We start from the raw sequence: 19,645 nt of genomic DNA on the forward strand, positions 1-19,645 counted from the left end.
AGACCCAAAGGTGTGGGTAAAGGTTAGCCTGGGAGAATGAATAGCTGTGAGTGGGGACTATGACAAAGGGTTATGTGGAAGCAGCCCATATGATAACAACAAGGCTTGATGTGTGGAGTTCGGGGGAGGTGCTCAGTCCCTAAAATTGTTGAAGTTTATATAGAGTCCAGTAGGCTGCTGAGTTCCCAAGCAAAAAATGAGCACTGACCTTCACTGCAGCAAGCCTGAGACAGTTGTTGGCCAACGAACATGATGGTATGTTGAAATCACAGGCAGCTGGAATCTCAGCATCACAGTTGCAGAATTCTTGTAGAACACCTACATTCTGTCACCCAGTTTGCATTTTGTTTTCCCCAATTAGAGGAGTACACTTTGTAAGCAGCAAATACGCTAGACTAGACTGTATGAACTGCAGGTAAAGTGCTGCCTCACCTGGAAGTTGTGTTTGGGGCATTGGATGGTTAGGAGGGAGAAAGTACTCTGGCAGATGTTACATCTTCTGCGATTGCAGGGAAGGTGCAATGGGGGTGTGTGGACACTTTGAGAGTGAAGGAAGAGTGGAACAAGATGTCCTGGAGTGAATGGTCCTTGCACAAGGCTAACTAGGGAGGGGAGGGAAATATGGTGGTGGTATCACACTGGGGGTGGTGGGAAGTAGCACCTAATGATCCTGTGGATGTGGGTGCTGGTGAGATGAACAATGGGAACTTTAATGCTGTTGTGGGGGTGATGGTTGTTTCATGTGACTGGGGCCCTGTCAATTGCTCTGGGGAATCCTTGGTTGAGAAAGAAGGTGGACATTTATGAGGCCTCCTTGTCAGAACAGATGCAATAGAGACCGAAAATTGGGAGAACGTAATGGATTATTACAGGAACTAGGGTGTGAGAATGTATAGACAAGATAACTGTGGAAGTCATTGGATTTGTAGTGGAAATCTGCCATCCTCAGCTAGTCTGGCCTACATATAACTGCAGACCCATAGCAAATGTGGTTGACTCTCAGCTATCTTCTGTACAATTAGAAATGATCAATGAATACATGCTGGCCTAGCCAGTGTTGTCCGTGTCCTGTGAATGAATTTTTTTTTCCAAAAGTAGTCTGATGCCTAGGGATAAATTTTGCAGTGAATGACTATATGAGCTGATGTTTATTTTGGTATTTGGCCTTTTTTTACTGTTTATAGAAATACAAATGATGCTGATTGGTTACATGGGATTAGTAGCATAAAAATACTGAAACAGGCCATTTGGCCTAACTAGTTCATGCTGGTGTTGCTGCTTTATTTGTACTTCCTTCCACCTTTCCTTAACTAAGTCTTCTGCCATAACTTTCTGCCTTCTGTGCTTTTCTATCTATGCCCAAAATGTCTACTCTCCTGCTTTTTGGATAGTACCTGATCTGCTGTGCTTTTCCAGCTCCAGACTGACTTTCCAGTGTGTGCACTCCTCACTTCCTCTCTGTGTGGGCTTAACCAGGTTGAATATTGTTTGATTTTTTAAAAATGATTTTGTTGACCTGTGCTTTTAGTGATAATTTAATCAAGCAAGGTTAGGAATGTTTGTTTTTAATTGTTTGGCAAAAGAAATGTAGAACAAGAAAATTCTGTTTACTTTTTTGATCCAATTATTTATTTTGTTTTAAACCTGGCGGTGTTATTTTGATTACTTGAGTTTGCCAAGTACATGATAGTAACTTATTGTCATTTCTGCAATTTAGGACTTCTGAAGAAGGGGAAGGATCAGAACACTGAGCGCAATTTCTTCTTAAGGATGAAGTGTACTTTAACAAGCCGAGGACGCACTGTTAATATCAAGTCTGCAACATGGAAGGTGAGAAGCTTGTTTGTAAATTCATTAAATTAACAGTTTTTAATATTTATTCTTTTATGGAATCTAAGCATCACTGGCATGACCTGCATTTATTGTCTGTCCCTCATTGCCCTTGCACAAACGCAGGTGAAAAAGACTGTTCAACATCACCTTTCCATGTGATGTTTGATAAAACCACAGTGCTACAAGGAAAGGAGCTTCAGGATTTAGAACTAGCAATAGAGGGAGATTGCAATATATTGCCAAGTTATCAGTATGTTCCTGTGCATTTGTTGTCCCTGTCTTTCATTTGATCTTTGACTTACTCTGACTTGAAATGTTGTGTAGTTCAGACCTTGCGCTTTCTTTGAGAAAGTGGTAAGTCCATTACAAGGTAGACCTGATGATGCAAAAAATGATTGACAGACTATTGGACGAGAAGCTATAATTTAAATTCAAAGTTCTGAAACTAAATTTGATGGGTAAAAAAGAAAATTAGTTGATGGGAGTAAAATGTGATATTGTAAAATGTAACAAATTGCAGAAAGTATTTGGGCAAAATGATCTCATGAAATATAATGAAGCCAAATGTAAAGTTTGCACACTGTGGGAAAATTCTGACAAACAGGCATAATGTTGCTGTATCTTTGGAAGGGACTTTTTTATTATCAATCAGTGAGATATGGACATTGCTGGCTGGCCAGCATTTTTTGCCCATCCCTAGGTGACCTTGAGAAAAGTGGAGATCTCTGAATTCTAGCAGACTAGATGCTGAGCATGCCTTTCAATGTAAAGAAATAACAGAGCCTGTTTGACTATTGGACACTAGGTCTACAATGGAAGATAGGCAGTAACAGCTGCTTCTTGACCAGTTCTGGTTGCCTAGCATGGTGGCTAATTGGATTGGAAGTTTTATTAAGTAGAACCAAGAGTTCAAACTTCACAATCAGAGGTACTTCAGCGATGTTTTCATTTCCAGTAATCACGTTTAGACAGAAATTGTGGTGGGAAAGTGAGGTCTGGAAGTATCTGTGGAAGGAAAGCACAATTAATGTTTCCAGTTCAGTGACACTTCTTCAGAACAATTCACATGAGAACCACCTGACCTTCAACCTAATCCCATTTACCAACAATTGGAATTTATAATGTGCGAGGTGCTCATTGGGGTACGTTTTAAAGCATGTGATGCAACTCACCTCTACCCTCCAAGGCAGCGCATTCCAGACCGCTGCTGCCTCAGGATAAAAAGTTTCTTTTCTTCATGTTGTACCCCACTCCCTCAAAAAAAACTATGTCCCCTTGGAACTAACCCTTCAACTAAGGGAGCAGTTGCACCTTATTCTGCTCTTGTACACCAGAATCAGAATGCCACTTAAACTTCTGTGCTCCAACAAATACAGCTAAAGCCTATCCCAACATTTGTCAACTGAAATTTTCCATCAGTCTGCACCTCCTGCAGTGCAATCATATCTTCTCTGTAATGGGGTGACCTGCATACAGTACTCTGTAGTTTATCAATATTCTATCATGACTTCTCTACTGTTAAAGGCAACTGTTCCACATTCCCTTCCACCTTCGGTGATCTGTGGACAAACACACCAAGGTCCCTTTGTTCCACCGAATTTCTTAATGTCATGCTGTTCTTGTCAAATCATTCCTTCCAAAGTGTATCAAATCACACGTTTCAGGGTTGAATTCCATCTGTCACTTAACTGCCTATTTGACCAACCCCTTCATATCATCTTGGAACCCATGATACTCAACTGCAGTTTATATGGATTTCAGCCAAGGCTTAAACAAGGTCCTACTTTGCCTTCATGATAAGTTTAATGCATTTGGGATGCAGACTAATTTGATAGAAGGTGCTGACAGATGGCTGCTTTGTTAACTACCTGACCAAACTTTGTGTCATCCGTGTCCTTCCTTCCTTCTGGCCACTTTTTCTGCAGTGTGACTGCCTCTCTGAACATGCTATTCACAATGCGTCAGACTTGCAGATGCTCTACTGTGTCCCCAGCCACTTTCCAGCAGCTGCAACTGGACACGCTTTTAGCACACATGCTGGTCCCGCGCACTAGAAATGTGCACAGCCTCTCACGTGGAGCAAGAGGAGCAGACCGTGGCTTTGAGCTCTCCTGCCCTGTCTGAACCTTCATGGACTTTTCTAAAAACAAAGCCAAGCCAGGCCCTACCCTTGCTTAAAGATTTACAAGATTTGTAAAAACCCACCAGGATTTACTCACCAATTAGCTGCTCCCATTGGTTCCACGTTACTTTCTGAACTGTAACACCTGGTCTATTTATGCATTAATGCCTCCTGTGTAAGCAGTAAGGCAAACAAGATATATCAACGCCTCCCTTCCATAAATTCCCTCACTCATCTCAACTCATCCTGCATTTCATTCTTTGTAGCTAGCATATTGATTAATTCCTAAACTGGATTTTAGTCTCTGGTTTCAGATGAGCAAATTGTAAGAGTGTACCATTATTTTGATTGTTTTAAGACATCAAGGAAAGAAAATTACCCAAGATCGCCTCTTTTGGTTATTATTTAATGTCCCTTGCTGAAAAGTAACAAGCGAGGATAGGAATTCATTTTCTGAATAAACAATGTAGTGATTTGACAAAGTAAAATCCAGTTCATTGATTTGTCTAAGTTAGGAATGAGTTGAAAGTATTCCTTCTAAATTGTCCTTCGCCTTGAAATGTCGAGGATAATTATTACTTGATGAACTGGTGGAAGAGATTCTATACCAGATGCTGGGGTTAAGTTGATATTTCCTCATATGTGAAGAGTTACTGCTTCCCTAAAACTGCCTAAGAACTTCATGAACTGATACAGACTGGTTGACTGATACAATATGACATTAGAGTTAAAGAGAGGATCTTAGTAGTTCTTGTGTAGGAAGCAACAAGTTTCTTTTGTTTTTTTAAAAAAGGTTCTTACTGACGAGCAAAAATTCTGATCAAGACATATTATAGTCTGCTTCACAAATGTTACTAAATTACTTAGTTAATGAGGTGCTTAAAACCCTGGGAACTACAAAAACTAACTTTCATCATCATCTTTAGGTCCTACATTGCACAGGACATATTAGAGTATACAAATCCAGTAATGAACAGACCCATTGTGGTTACAAAGAGCCACCCATGACCTGTCTGATTTTGATCTGTGAACCTATTCCACACCCCTCCAACATAGAGGTACCACTGGATAGCAAGACATTTCTGAGTCGTCATAGCCTGGATATGAAGTTTTCTTATTGTGATGAGAGGTGAGTTGTGTGACATTGGAAACATTTTCCATTCTACATTTTAAGTTTTTCTGTCTGATGAGGTAAAAACCTATTGTTCAATTAAAATTTATCAAGGTCTTAATGTGAACAATTTAGATATGCCCCAAATTCTCTCCTGATAAAGATTTTTTAGAGAAAAAAAGTAATAACAAGAAAAGTAATTTCTCAATGAAAATACTATTTGGAACTCAAAAGGATGAATATCAAAAAGCAATTAGTTAAAATTGTTTAAATTTAATTTCCCTGAAAAGGCAAGACTTATTCTATTGTTTTGTTAAATCTAGTTTCTTGGCTTGCCAATAGTTTGCTGTAAGCCTAACTGGCATTTTGAAGAAAATACAATCTCTTATAATATTTTCTTTGAGCTTGTAGCGCACAATTTTTGTGCTTAAAATGAGTAAGGCAGCAATTATCCGATGTCTCTAATTATTCCAAAAATAACTATCCAAAATATCAAAACCTGACTTCTACTTTGTTTCCGTAAGTCATTGGGTGATTCGCTCGTTTCTCACATGAGTTAATAGAGGTGGAGAGGTTATATAACCATAGAAGAATTTAAAAACTTGCATTCATTTCTCTTAAAACTTGTATACTGAATTATACATTGGACTAAAATATGTGTACACTACATAATGAGTTTGTTTCATAAATTAACATTGTTTTTAAGTCCTCTCCATAAATATTTAGCGTATTCTAAAGGAGACTTGAGTTTATGTAGCACTACATCCCATGTTTTATTAGTAATAATGTATTATAAATGTAGTCATTGTTATAGGAAATGTAGCAACTAAGTGAATCTTTTCGCTTTTTTTGAGGTACTTCTTGAAAAAGGATAGTTGGGATAACTTCAGTCGTTTTATTTGAGCCTGTGCTGTTGGATCTTTTAGTTGAACTTGGAGCCTTAGTTTAATGTCACTTCTGAAAGAAGGCACCATGTAGTACTGCACTGGAGTGACACGTAGATGTTTGTCTAAGTTGCTGGAACTTGGAACCCATAGCCTCCTGACTAGATAATGCTGCCAATTTGGCCAGCACTGATACCCAAAAAATTGCTGATGCTGGAGTAAAACCCAGCACATTTATGTTTGCATATTATTACACTAAGCACGTGCAACTAAATTATAAGATTTGAAACTGCATTTTTCACTAGAAATTGAATTCAGGTGAAAATATTGCATACCTGAATAGTTTTTCCTTCTTTGTCTCATTATTCATCTGTAGGTGCCATGAGCAGTAACACTCCTGTAACTGTCAGTCAAAGTTGTGGAATTTAATGATACTTCCAGTTGTTTTTAGAAAAGTACCATATTGTATAGCTTTATAAAGCCTTTTGTATGAACAAATCTAAGGTAATTTAGGTAAAACATTGGAAATTCTTCACTGATCCCCTTGAGCTAGCCGAAGGAGAAAATACTTAGTTTTTATAATTTGTAACAGTCTTCCCTTCTCTCAATCAAGTAATCTTCAATGTAAATTCTGAAATTATAGATTCACATGCTGATTGAAAAAAAGTTATGCTCCCTCAATGTAATCTTAAAGTTCTGATCAGTATATCTAACCTGACAATGGATGAAAGAAATGCACTTTATTTTATATCATAGTGAACATCAATTGATTTTTTTTTTAAACTGTGTGTATAACTTTTAATATGCAGAATAACTGAATTAATGGGATACCAGGCAGAAGAATTGTTGGGCCGCTCTGTCTATGAATTTTATCATGCATTGGATTCAGACCATCTGACCAAAACCCATCATGACTGTAAGTTATTTTTTCAAATAATTTTCTCAATGTTATTCTCCCCTCTGAATCCTTATTTAGACTGTTAAAAGCATATCAAACACTTGGCCAGTGCCTTCCTGAGAAATGTCATTGAGTGTGGTGAAATGTACTTAACCTAGTTGAGTCTGATGCTGCACACTTGGGCTTCTAGTAACATTCCATGCATGGCATTTGAGTACTTGCTCTCCCTTTTAATGAGTACTGCACTGTATAAACATGTAACTTGTCTGTGCTCCCTCTTGTGAAGTGCTGGTCTTAGCTGAAAATGCTCTGTGTGCTTATAAATAATAATTAATACTTTTTTTTATATTTTGCTTTAGTATTTACTAAAGGTCAGGCCACAACTGGTCAGTATAGGATGCTGGGCAAAGAAGGTGGCTATGTTTGGGTGGAGACACAGGCCACCGTGATCTACAACAGCAAAAACTCCCAGCCTCAGTGCATAGTCTGTGTGAACTATGTTTTGAGGTAAGTGTTTAATGGGGATCTTGTGTGGTCAAGATTATTTTGAGAAAATATCTTGCATGTATTTTGAAAGTATTAACACATTAGAATTAAATAATTTGTATTACATTTGCATAATTATCATATTGTACATGTGATTGATTGCACAAGCATCAACCTAGTGAAATCTTCTATGAGGCTGTTGGGGGTAACTTGTCCGATTTTTGTTCCACCCTCAGTGGTTTAGTCGAAAAAGAAGTGATTCTTTCCCTGGATCAGATTGAATGTGTACCTGTCGAGAAACCCGAGGAACCTAGTAAGCATCCTGTTTCATCCACAAAAGAGACCAATAACCTTTTTGACAAACTGAAAGAGGAACCAGAGGCTTTAACTCAACTTGCACCAGCTGCTGGTGATACAGTTGTCTCACTGGATTTCAACCCCTCAGGTTGGAAATTGTTGCTATGCGTCATATTAATGCATTTTTCATGTCTAAATGTCTGCAGGAGTCACTGTGTTTGAAAAAGGTATTATAACACACTTGTCAGTGTCTGAAGAAACAAAACGAGCAATTATTAACAACTTGCATTTGTATAGCACCTTTGAATAGAGTGAAATATCCCAGTGTTATGTTGTGAGAGAGATTAGAAATTGACCACTAATAATTATCAGCCTTAGGAAGAATAATTTGGAGAAGTAAGTTTTGCATTTGCATTGAAAGTGGTGAAAGATACATTGCAGCAGCTTTGGGATAATGTTCCGGAGTGCTGGATTGTAATGGCTCAAATCTGTTGTTGCGATTGCCCATCAGAAGTGTGATAAATTAAGAAACTAACTGAAATTAGAGTTGAATACATATCGGGAGGGATAAAGCAGGTTCCTGGGGTTTGGTAGAAAAACACCTTCAAAAGGAAATTCAGTTAGGTGTGTTGAGAAACAGATGAGGGTGAGTAGGAATAGAGTGTTCAGGCAAACTAAATATAACATTGTGATGGATGAATTGGACTAAAGGTTTGTCAGCGTAGATCTTAACATTGGTGACAGCATTGAAAATGTTCAGCGTGAAATGACAAGTACTTTGAGAATCTGCGCAGCATTAAATGTGCCATGATGGGAAACGACAATTCTGCTCACCCTTAAAATTGCCCTGCAAGAACAGTTAAATGATTAAATTTAGCTAAGGCATGAAATTGAGTAAAACTGGGATAAGATTAGCATTATTAAACAGAGGGCTATGCAGCTAATTCAAACCTTATGTCTGAGAGATCAGCCTGAAGAGTTAACACTTGTAGTCTTTAGCATGGTAAATAGAGGGGAAAAGCTGGACATCTTTGGTACGTGTATGCAGATGACCTGATATTTATTCATGATGGAACAGGGAGCAAGATTGAACTTGTGAGGATCCAGCAATTGAGGTACAAACCATACTGACAAATCAAAAAATGATATTTCTGGTAGCAAATAAATAACGAGGCCTTTGTGTTTGAAAGGTCAAATATCTAGTTTTTGCTGAATTAGCTTCGTGGTGTGAAGAAGAAAAACTTCATCTTTATAGATACTATTTATTAAGTCTTGATAGAAATGTTTAGTTTTAAATTTGAGAATGAGATTGGGTTTGATTATCATGGAAAAACATCCAATTAATAACTGTTGTCCCAGCTTGCATGCAGAGCTGAGGGGGATTGAAAGAAGATTTTCATCCCGTTTTTCTTCAGTGCTTTTTAAAATTTTCTAATTTGTACTTTTGGTTCTCACGTTCGGTTCTATTTATCTCATTTGACATATGTCCTGCTTTCCTTTGCATTTACACCTTTTTGCTTCATTGGCCACAAATCTGCTAGCTTCTGTAAAGCTGAATATAGGTTATAGAAAGTGTGTACTTGAACTTTTCCATGACTCCACTGTAGAAATTAGTGTTTCCAAAGTATTTCCCAATTCACAAGTCCCAAACTAGCAGAACATCTCTACAGGATTAAACTTGATGAATGAAAATCTTATTCAAACTGAAAACCAGTTAGTGCCCTTCAACTATATTGTAAAGATATTGAATGAAAGAAAATTTGCATTTATTGCAACTTTCATGACCTCCAGAGATATAAAGGCACTAGTCATATGCACTGTTCTTCGTTTTAAAACTGCTATTGTAATTCAAGAAAAATTGGTAGTCAAGCAAGATCTCAGAGCAATAATGGCCAGCTGATTGATTTTAATTATTTTGGTTGAAGGATCAATACTTAAATGAAGGAATAGTGAAAAAGGTTTACATTCAGATTCACAGTATTCAACTTAAAGGGATGTGTATTCTAAATGACTTTCTCAAAATTGTGTCATTTTAATTAGCTTCAAATTTACAAGACTACAGTCAGGATTTGGTTTGTTCAGATTTGAGAACTTGATTGTTGACAGGATGAATAAGAATTTATAGACTCAATAAGATTATAAAATTAACTTTTTTTGAATTCAGAAATGCAGCAGTTTAATGAGGTCCCACTCTACAATGATGTTATGTTGCCCTCCTCCACAAACCAGAAGACTGTAGACATGGCATTGTCACCTCTGCCTCCCTCTGATGCAAAAAAGCCACTATGCAGTAGCACAGACCCAGCCTTGAATTTGGAATCCATCATCAAGCTTGAAACAAATCAAGAGTCAATGGAATTTTCATTTGCCATTCCACAAATGAATGAGCAGTCCAGCAGCTCTTCCTGTCCTTGCAGCAGTCAGAATTCACCGCAAGTAAGTCTCTTATTAAATGTTTGTAAAACAAATTATTAAACTTAAGCAGTAAAATAACTCAGTTTTTTAAACTCAATTTTTAAAACTGGTCATGGGATATGTACATCAATCAAGGCCAGCATGTGTTTTCCAGCCCTAATTGCCCTTGAGTTGGGAGCCTTGCTTTACTGTTTGTGGATCTGGAATCACAGACTGGACCAGATAAAAGTGGTAGATGTTTCCCCCCACAGAATATTAGTGAACCTGATTTTATGATAATCAATGATTTCATGGTCACCATTATTGTGATTCATTGTCATTTGAACCTATGTCACCAGACCATTACCACCATGTAATTGTTTCTCCTTAAATTATAAAAACCTGCAGCCTTTGGTGTGAGCTGTACCTTCATGCTTGCAATGAAATGAATATATGAGGGCAGGGTTGATTGCATTCTTTTAAACCTCCCCTTTACTCCTCGTATTAACTTGGCAATTATGAAGAGCTTGATGGCAGCATTAGGAAAGTAGCACAAAGCCCAACAATTCGTTGCCCTCCCTGCAACAGAAAATGTCCATACTTGATTTTTAAAGTTTAGGCTGTAGATATTTTCTAACTTGTTGAGATCTGTTATTAAATACCCTTGGAGCGGATGGGATGTGGAACCCAGGGTTTGTGGCTCAGAGGGAAAGAAACAACCACTTCACCACAAGAGCCTTAGAGTTACGGTTCTGTGCTGTATGGTTCCTGACTAGATTTATAAATAAGCCATTGGAATGCATTGTATTATTTATTTTCACAGCCAAGCAGCCCTTCAGATTACTGTTTTAATGTGGACACAGACATTTCCAATGAATTCAAACTGGATATAGTGGAAAAGCTTTTTGCAATTGACCCAGAGGCCAAACACCCATTCTCTGTTCAGGTATGATATGACGGTTCTTCACAGGAGATTTGTGTATTAAATATAAAGGGCAACTTTTGATTTCAGCTGTACTATACCATGGTGCATTAAAAAAATAAATCGCTGATTGGGATACAGACAAGGAAACCTAATAGTATACGTTTCCCTACACTAGAGTATTTTTCCAACATGAAGTATGAATTTGGTTCTGCAAATTTTGGCTCAAGAACCTGTTAAATACAGAACAAATAGGGAGGCACAGAAAAATTACAGTATTTGGTAAATGTATACAGAAATGTAGTTTATTGGGTCAGAAAGAAACATTTTGGTTTCTCCCAGCACCCAGTTATGCTGTATAAACATTTATTTTATTTTTATTCCATTATCAAAGGGAGGCAAATAAGCTAGATCCATAAAGAAAAAAAATATTTAAAATGAAGACATGCAGCCTCCATAAAAGGTTTGGCAAGCTTGCATCGTTTCACCTAATCATGTCAACAAACTTAATGACAGATCCATTATCAAATTTGGTTTTAGTTTTGTTTCAGCTTTAACTAAACACCAATTTTTGCAGTTTAAGATTATTCAATGTTGACCTCTGACACTAGGTAACACAGCATTTCAGTTTAAATAAATCTTTCAATGATATTGCAACTAAAAATATCCCTGTTACATTGTCAAACCTTTCACTAGAGTTTGGCAATTTATTGCACAAAATTTAAGATAACAAATACTTAATTTATGTAAACCTCTACTATAAATGTACAGAGATTGTAAAAATAACTGAATTTGGTTTACTAGTCTAATTCATTTGATTAAAACATTCAAAGTTTACTTGTATAAATTACATCCAAAATTCAAAAGAATACCTCTTTCATGCAGTCTTTAATTATGTCTGGCTGCTTATTAATGTAATGATTCATTTAACTAGGACATTGATAACTTGGATCTGGAGATGTTGGCTCCTTACATCCCGATGGATGATGACTTTCAGCTTCGATCACTGGACCAACTTTCACCATTTTCTGATTGTCAAACCACCCCTACCAGTACACCAAACGTGAATGCAATGGTTGACATCTCAGAGGCTGGGACATCTGTTAATGGCACTCCCAACAAATACATGTCAATTTTAAAAAACACAGGGAAAAATGATAAGTCTTCAGCTGCAACAAAACCTTTGTCAACCCCACACACAATTAAAAGGGATAATGGCCCAAGTTCATCACAAAATAAGAAAAGCAATAGAACAACTTCACCTGTCCGAACTGGAATCCAAAAAGGACTGCTCACTCAGCAAATGGATATTTCACGTCCACAAAGTTCCTTGTCCCCTGTGAAGGCATTGCTTGCTTACAGCAAAAGGTAATGTTGCTACAAATTTTAAGATTTCCAAAGATATTTCTTTGTTTACAATGGTGCTGGTCACTCTTGCAAGCATTTTCTATTTGGGGAATGCCCATTTAACTATGTGTACTGTAATGATTGTATCCTGTTATAATTTACTCCCCTATCTTTCCAAAGCCACAATGTGAAACATTTGAGATGAGCACAAATGTGACTCATTGATTTTGACTGCACGTAAACGTAAAGTGCTTGTCCACATAAATTGCACTTTATTCAATCTCTTTTCTTTCTTAAATAATGGAGCCCAGTGTGGTGGGGGGAGAGCTTAAACTGCACTTCATCCCTTTTGTGTTTGGACTTATTTGGACATTAACTATAAATAATTGCTGTCCTGTATTCTGTTTCCTATTCTGGGACAAGGCATCTCCTTAACTGTCGTTCAAAATGCCACGTAAATTTTTAAAATTTCCTTTTTCTGTTAATTAATATTGTGTGCAATTCTGTGTAAGCTTATTGCATTTTTCTCATATCATTATTTTTTTCTTCATTACTTCTAAAATGCCCTATTTTCTATGCTTGAGTTTAAATAGTTTCCTCTGCCGCAATTTATTTTGAGCCTTTTGTTGCAGACAGACTACAACATTTAATTTGACCTGGTCTACTTTTGCTGTGACTGTTGTTCATGAATGACTGCAGAAATACCATCTGGTCTGTGGCATCAGCAATATGCAAAAGTTGATAGAGCAGGCACAAGTAGCTAAATTATCATTCGAAACTATTGTGGCTTATCTATTTGTGCTTCAAGTTCCATGCTCCATTTAACCCCTGACAATCCTTCACTCCCCCAGTTAACAATCGCTCCACTTTAATATTCAATGACTGCCTCAAAAGGTGGTGATGACAGAGTTCCAAAGCCCCTCAATGCTCATCTCAGTTGTATAGCACAGAACGAGCCTTCAGTCCAACTTGTCCATGCCAACCAGATATCCTAAATTAATCTAGTTCCATTCACTAACATTTAGCCCATGTCCCCCTACAATCCTTCCAATTCACGTATCCACCCAAATGCCTTTTCAAATGTTGTAATTGTACCAACCTCCTTCACTGACAGCTGATTCTAAACATGCACTAGTTTGGTGTGAAAAAGTTTGCTCTTTAGGTCTCTTTAAATCTTTTTCCCTCTCACCTTAAACCTGTGCCCTCTAGTTTTGGACTTCTCTATCCTAGGGAAAAGACTTTGGCTTTAAAAAGACTGATTTTAAAAACCATAGAAGGTCACCTGTCCTCCTCAGACTCTGAAGAGGAAAACAGCCCCAGCCTATTTAGCCCCTCCCTATAGCTTAAACCCTCCAACCCTGGCATAGCCTTGTAAATCTTTTCTGCAGCCTTTGAAGTTTAACAACATCTTTGTCCTGTACAGCCACAACATGACATCCCAACTCCTATAGCCAATGCACTGAAAAATAAAGACAACTATCCTAAACGCTGCCTTTACTATCCCACGTGCCTCCATCTTCAAAAAACTATGAACCTGCACCTTGACGTATCTTTGCCAAATAAAGAATCCTACCATTAAGTATATAGGTCCTGCGCTGATTTGCTGCATTCCTGAAAGGGTTACCCTAATTTTAAAACAATGCTCTCTAGCTCTGGGTTGACCCACAGGAGGTAAGATCTTTTCCATGTCCACCTTGCCAACACCATTCGGGATCTTTCACACTTGAATCAAGTCATCTTTCAGTTATCTAAACCATGGCGTGGCACCTTATCAGCTGCCTTCGGGAAATCCTTCTGTACGTCCCCATGATCCTTTTTATCCACGGCAAGTTACGCCAAGAACTCAAATACATTTATTAAACAAATTCTCTTTGAGCAAACCATAAGGACTTTACGATTACCTTGAATTTTTCCAGTTGGCACATCTATAATCTGTGTAATAATTAATTTAACATTTTCCCCATGACAGAAGTCAAGCTAACTGACCTGTCATTTCTAGTTTCTGCTCCCTCTTGATTAGAGGGGTTATGTTTGCTGTTTTCCAGTACAAAAAAAACTTTTTCTGCATCAAGGGAATTTTGAAAAATGATCATTGCACCTACTACCTTTGTGGAAACATCTTTTAAAACCAGAGGGGTAAAATCTATTTAGACCTGCAGCTTCTTTCAGTTTGCTCAGTATCATTTCCCTCATTAATTGTAATTTCACACTAAAGTTCTTCTCTCCCTTACATTCCTGATTTATGGCTATTACTGGAATTTTGTCTTTTCTGTAGTGAAGACTGAGCCAAAAGATTTGTTCATTTCATTGTATCTACTGTTGGCGCCTCATTTTCTGGAGAACCAACATTATAATTATTTTTCCTTTTCATGTACCTATAAAAAATCTTGTTATCCATTTTTTTCATTCCGAGCTAACTTCCCTTCATTCTCTCTTCCCCTGATTAAACTTTTCAGTCGGCTGCAATTCTTTGTCTCTGATCAATCATCTGACCTGCCATTCACCTTTCCAGAGTTATGGTGTTTCCTTATATTTGATGCTTTCCCCAGCTTTAGTTCATCATGGGTGCTCCCTTTTGATTTGTTAATTATACCCAAATACAGAGGAACCTCCATTATCCAAGTATCAATTATCCAAATATCGGATCATCCGAAGGAGATCTCGACGTCCTGATAAAAAATTACATGAGACGTGTTTGCAACACTGATTGCATCTTTTGTTTACAATAATTAAAAACAGAAGCTGCTTACTTAAGTACTGCTGAGAACAGTCCAGGCACTGTCTCCAAATGAGTGACCACCTGCCCTCTCTCTTCCACCCCCTCCCCTACTTTCCATGCAGTTCTACATAGGGGTGCACTCTAACCCCCCACCTTGCCTGATAATCTCTCCAACATTGTCCTGTACAGGGCAATGGTGGAACCTGTCAGAGAGTTGCAGTAAAAAGACTAATGTCCCAACTGCAGTAGTCTTGTTGTTGGTGTCCAGTCTGGCTGCCCCAGAGATGGGATGGGGGTGGGTGGGGGACAGGGACTCACGCGCAGTGTGCATCTGCCTCACCTCCTTCACAGAAAACTCCTTGCCCCAGAGGAAAGGCATTGAATCGATTAACCGAATAATTGATTATCCGAATGAAATAATGCCCACCCATCTCATTCAGATAATCAAGATTCCTCTAAGATGTTTCCATGCTATTCTAAAGATCAGTCACCCTAGTGCTCCACTGTAATCTTTACCACTATGGAATAAATTTTGAGGGTCTTATGAATGTAGTTAAATCTCATTTCAGTTCTCAATGGGAATGAGCCCTTTAAAATGTAACTGTTTCCCTGGGTAAAAATGAAGCTGACTGATTTGGTAATAAGCTGTGCGCTTTGGATTTTAGCACTGTGTAGTCAAAGTAAATATAGTGTACTCCAATACACAGCTTTTTTTTGTTAAAGTATGAATGTTGGACGGATTTGTTAATACGATTACACTAACTATTTTGATTTCTTGAAGATCTGCAATAGGAGAAGCTCCAAAAGAAGAGCTGAGCCCTCAATTACTGATTTTGCACAATTCACCAAGGAAACGCAAGCTGGAAAACGCAGCCTCCCTTTTCCAAGCAGTTGGAATTGTAAGTGTTAACGTTTTTAATTGCCGATGACCAAGTTGCTATGTATCTCACTGCAGCATATGTAGTAAGTAGCTTTTGGGAGATATAACCATTTGTGAAAATGCAGTGTTACTCAATAACCATGCTTGTGTAAATATGGGCAGGAAAGTTTATTAAAAGATGTAGAAGTTCTGAGGAATTTGACAGTGGATGTTAAGAAAATGCTTTCCTTGTGAGGGAGTCTAGAGTTGGAAACAATTTAAAATGACAGATTTCCCTTTAACACTGAGAAAAGAAATTTTTCTCTTCGTTGGATAGAGAATTCCACAGAGTAACAAAGAGGAGTGAAGCTGGATCATTGATCAAAAATCATCATTTAACTCTGTTTCAATTCAATGAAAAAGTCAAGGGTTACAAGGGGATGGACAGGAAAGGAGTTCAGACCACAGTCAAATCAGTCATAACCTGAATGGTGAAGCAGTCTGAGCCGAGTAGCCTACTTTCAACTAAGTTTTTCAGTGATTGAGTTGATGCCATTATGTAGCCCCAACGGTGTAGAAAATATTGTTGAATTGAATGCAGGACAATAATTCCTTGCTTAATATGGTAGTTGCATACCTGTGTAGTGTATAGTTTAAATGGAACAACTGAGTCAGATTTTCCCACTGCAGCTAATTTGGAGCTTTAGTTTAATTTTATGATCATTTGCCATCAAAAACTAAGTGTTATACCCTGTAAGCCTAAGTATTTTGTATTAAGTGAGTACATTAAGAAATATGTTAACTCTTCTGCTCACCTCATTTCACCCCTTGCCACTGTATTCTCCTGACCCTCCTGCCACTTCTTAAGCAGATACGTAGAAAGCGAACAATGAAGTAAGAGTAGATTTGAGATGAAAGATCGAAGAAGTAAGCCTCAACCTCGAGAGTTAATGAGTTTCAACAGTGATCAGAAGTTGGGAGCAACATCCATCTGAGCTGCGCACTTGATTTGTGACAGCATGCCAATTAAAACATTGGCTTCTGATTCCAGAGGTCACTGTTGCACACAGACCTTTGCAGTCGGTAAGAAAATTAGAGGGGAATGGTCAGGAGTGCGAGACACCAATCTGTAAAGGTATTGCAAAAGTATCAAAACTGAGGAAAGGCCAATATCAATAGACTGGGAGCAGCTACTTACACTTTGCAAATTTAGACTTAGCTGCAAGTTTTTTTGAAAAAAGTAGTGTAGTGAGAATTCAGAGTGAAGGGCAATGGCAGACCGTCTGGGAATCCTGGATGTCAAGAGATCGAGTTTTGTGAACAAAGAAGGAACCATATGTCTGAAGCATTAAAAAAAAAACCAGGGGAGGCCTGTCAAATGTTTAGTGTGTAGGGGGTTGCTTAAAGAAATTAAGAGGGCAAAAAGGAGCCATATCTTTGCAGATGGGACCAAGGGTTTTTTGTAATTTAAGAATAGGAGGATTACTGGGAAAAGAGTGGGACCTATTAGTCACGGAGCTAGTGGACATGGTTGGGATCTTAAGTTAATATTTCTCTGTATTCACAGAGGAGAAAGACCTTTAGCCGACTTGTCAGTTGGGATGGTTCAGACTGATGAGGAGGCATTAGATATTTTACTGGGCATACCACTGCATAAAGCCCCAGGGCTTTATGAAATGTATCCCAGACTGATAGTGGGAGGCAAGGGAGGGGATTGCTGGGACCCTTGCAGATTTTCTACTTCACTGGCCACAAGTGAAGAGCCAGATGACTGGAGGATATTCAATGTGGTTCCTTTATTCAAGAGGGACAGCAGAGATAGGCCAGGCAATTACAGGCTAGTTATTCTGATATTTGTGGTAGGAAAATTATTGAAAAGAATTCTGAAGGACACAATCAATAAATACTTGGAAAAGCAATGCAGATTTGTTAGGAGATGTGGTCTGATTAATTTAGTTGAATCATTTGAAAAGGTGACTAAATATATTGATGAACTTAGTATAGTTGATGTGGCTGACATGGACTTTGAGGGCCTCTGACAACATCCCACATTGAAGTCTGGTCTTAAAAGGTTAAGAGCCCATGGAATCAAGGCAAGTTGGCAAACTGCATCTAAAATTGGCTGACACTGGGTGATAGAGGAGTGTTGTTTTGGAAATTGAAGACCTTTGACCAGTGGTGTATAACAGGAGTCAGTGTTTGGACTTGGAGGTGAATTTAGAAACTTTAATTTGTAAGTTTGCAGATGAAATGAAAATGAGGGATGTTGTTGATAGTGGTGAGGATGGTCTTGGGCTGCTGTCTGATTATTGGCTAGCTGGTAAATTGGATAGACCAATGGCAGATGGAGTTTAATCCTGATAAAGTCAGAAGTCATAGGACACCAGGTTATAGTCCAATAGGTTTGAAATCACAAGCTTTCAGAGCACTGCTCCTTCTTCAGGTAAGGCTTTGCCTGGGATCAAACATCTCAGGAGGAGTGGCTGCAGAGGCTCTCGCTGGATAGTACTTAAAATGCTGGGCAAAGTAGGCTTAGACCTGATGGGCTGAAGGGCATGAAATGCTCTATGACTGATTCTCTACAACAATCCACAATGCTACAAGTGAATGCTAGTTCTATTTAAAAAGTATTAGACAGGGCAATCTTAATGTGCACATTGATTTGGTTAGGCCACAGCTAGAATATTATGTGCATCCATAGTATAAGGAGGATGAGATTGCACTGGAGAGGGTGCAGAGTTTTTTTAGCAGGATATTGCCTGGGCTACAGAATGTTCTAATTGTGAAGGAACTCGGGGCAGGAGTGGGTCATGATTGAAATGTATAAAATTATGAATGGTATAGAAGGAAATAACTTTTCATCTTGGTGAGGGATCAGTTACCAGGAGCCATAAATTTTAATATAAGGAGCAGGATGTTTATACAGAACATTAGAGTGCAGTACAAGACCTTCGGCCTCAATGTTGCACCAACCTGTGAAATCAATCTGAAGCCCATCTAACCTATGCTATTCCATTCTCAAACAGTGGGATTCTGCTTGTGAGGCAGAAACCTTCATTGCATGTAAGAAATGTTACAGCATACACTTGTGATGCCACGGCATACAAGGATACAGGCCAAGTGCTGGAAAATGAAATTAGAATAGTCAGTGGTTGTTTTTGGCAGACACAGACCAGATGGGCTGAAGGGTCTTTTTCTCTGCTGGAGATGTGGGATTCTGTTGAAGACAAAAACAGGAGATGGTGAGCTTTAATTTCTATAGATTTCTTCTTCACATGTCACCAGTCAGAGTCCTACAGCATAAAGACAGGCATGTCAATCCAAATTGGTGAATGCCACCTAAAATGTCTATGCACACTATAACCCCATTTTCCTGCACTTGGTCTGTATCCTTCTAAACCTTTCCTATCCATGTATTTGTTCAAATTCCTTAAATGTTAATGTACTTACCTCAATCACTTCCGCTATCAGCTCATTCCATATGTCTACCACCCTGTGGTTCTCTGGTTGCCCCTCAGGTTCCCGTTTATTCTTTTCCCCTCCAACCTTAAACTATAAGACCATAAGACACAGAAGCACGAATTAAAGGCCATTCAGCCAATTGAGTCTGCTCCACCAATCGTGACTGATAGGTTCCTGAGTATTCTGGGGATTAAGGGTTACAGGGAGAAATTGGGAAAATGAGGTTTCTCAACCCATCTATCGCAGGATTTAATATGCTCTATGACCTGGCCCAAAACTGCACACACAATTCCAAATGGGGTCTGACCAGA

General features: G+C 38.4%; 1 protein-coding gene across 4 annotated transcripts in view; it reads left to right on the top strand.

Annotated features, from left to right (window-relative positions):
- The window catches only part of hif1aa (hypoxia inducible factor 1 subunit alpha a), a 64,172-nt gene that overhangs the window by 37,141 nt on the left and 7,386 nt on the right, over positions 1 to 19,645 (top strand). For all 4 annotated transcript variants that reach the window (XM_060829341.1, XM_060829338.1, XM_060829339.1 and 1 more), the window contains 9 exons: positions 1,718 to 1,830; positions 4,882 to 5,084; positions 6,760 to 6,866; positions 7,208 to 7,355; positions 7,571 to 7,779; positions 9,796 to 10,067; positions 10,849 to 10,971; positions 11,882 to 12,315; positions 15,795 to 15,912. In XM_060829341.1, the coding sequence (XP_060685324.1) occupies positions 1,718 to 1,830; positions 4,882 to 5,084; positions 6,760 to 6,866; positions 7,208 to 7,355; positions 7,571 to 7,779; positions 9,796 to 10,067; positions 10,849 to 10,971; positions 11,882 to 12,315; positions 15,795 to 15,912 (1,727 nt within the window). The remainder of the gene's footprint in view (positions 1 to 1,717; positions 1,831 to 4,881; positions 5,085 to 6,759; positions 6,867 to 7,207; positions 7,356 to 7,570; positions 7,780 to 9,795; positions 10,068 to 10,848; positions 10,972 to 11,881; positions 12,316 to 15,794; positions 15,913 to 19,645) is intronic.

Source organism: Hemiscyllium ocellatum, chromosome 8 (assembly GCF_020745735.1).
Source record: "Hemiscyllium ocellatum isolate sHemOce1 chromosome 8, sHemOce1.pat.X.cur, whole genome shotgun sequence".
NCBI classification, from domain to species: Eukaryota; Metazoa; Chordata; class Chondrichthyes; order Orectolobiformes; family Hemiscylliidae; genus Hemiscyllium; species Hemiscyllium ocellatum.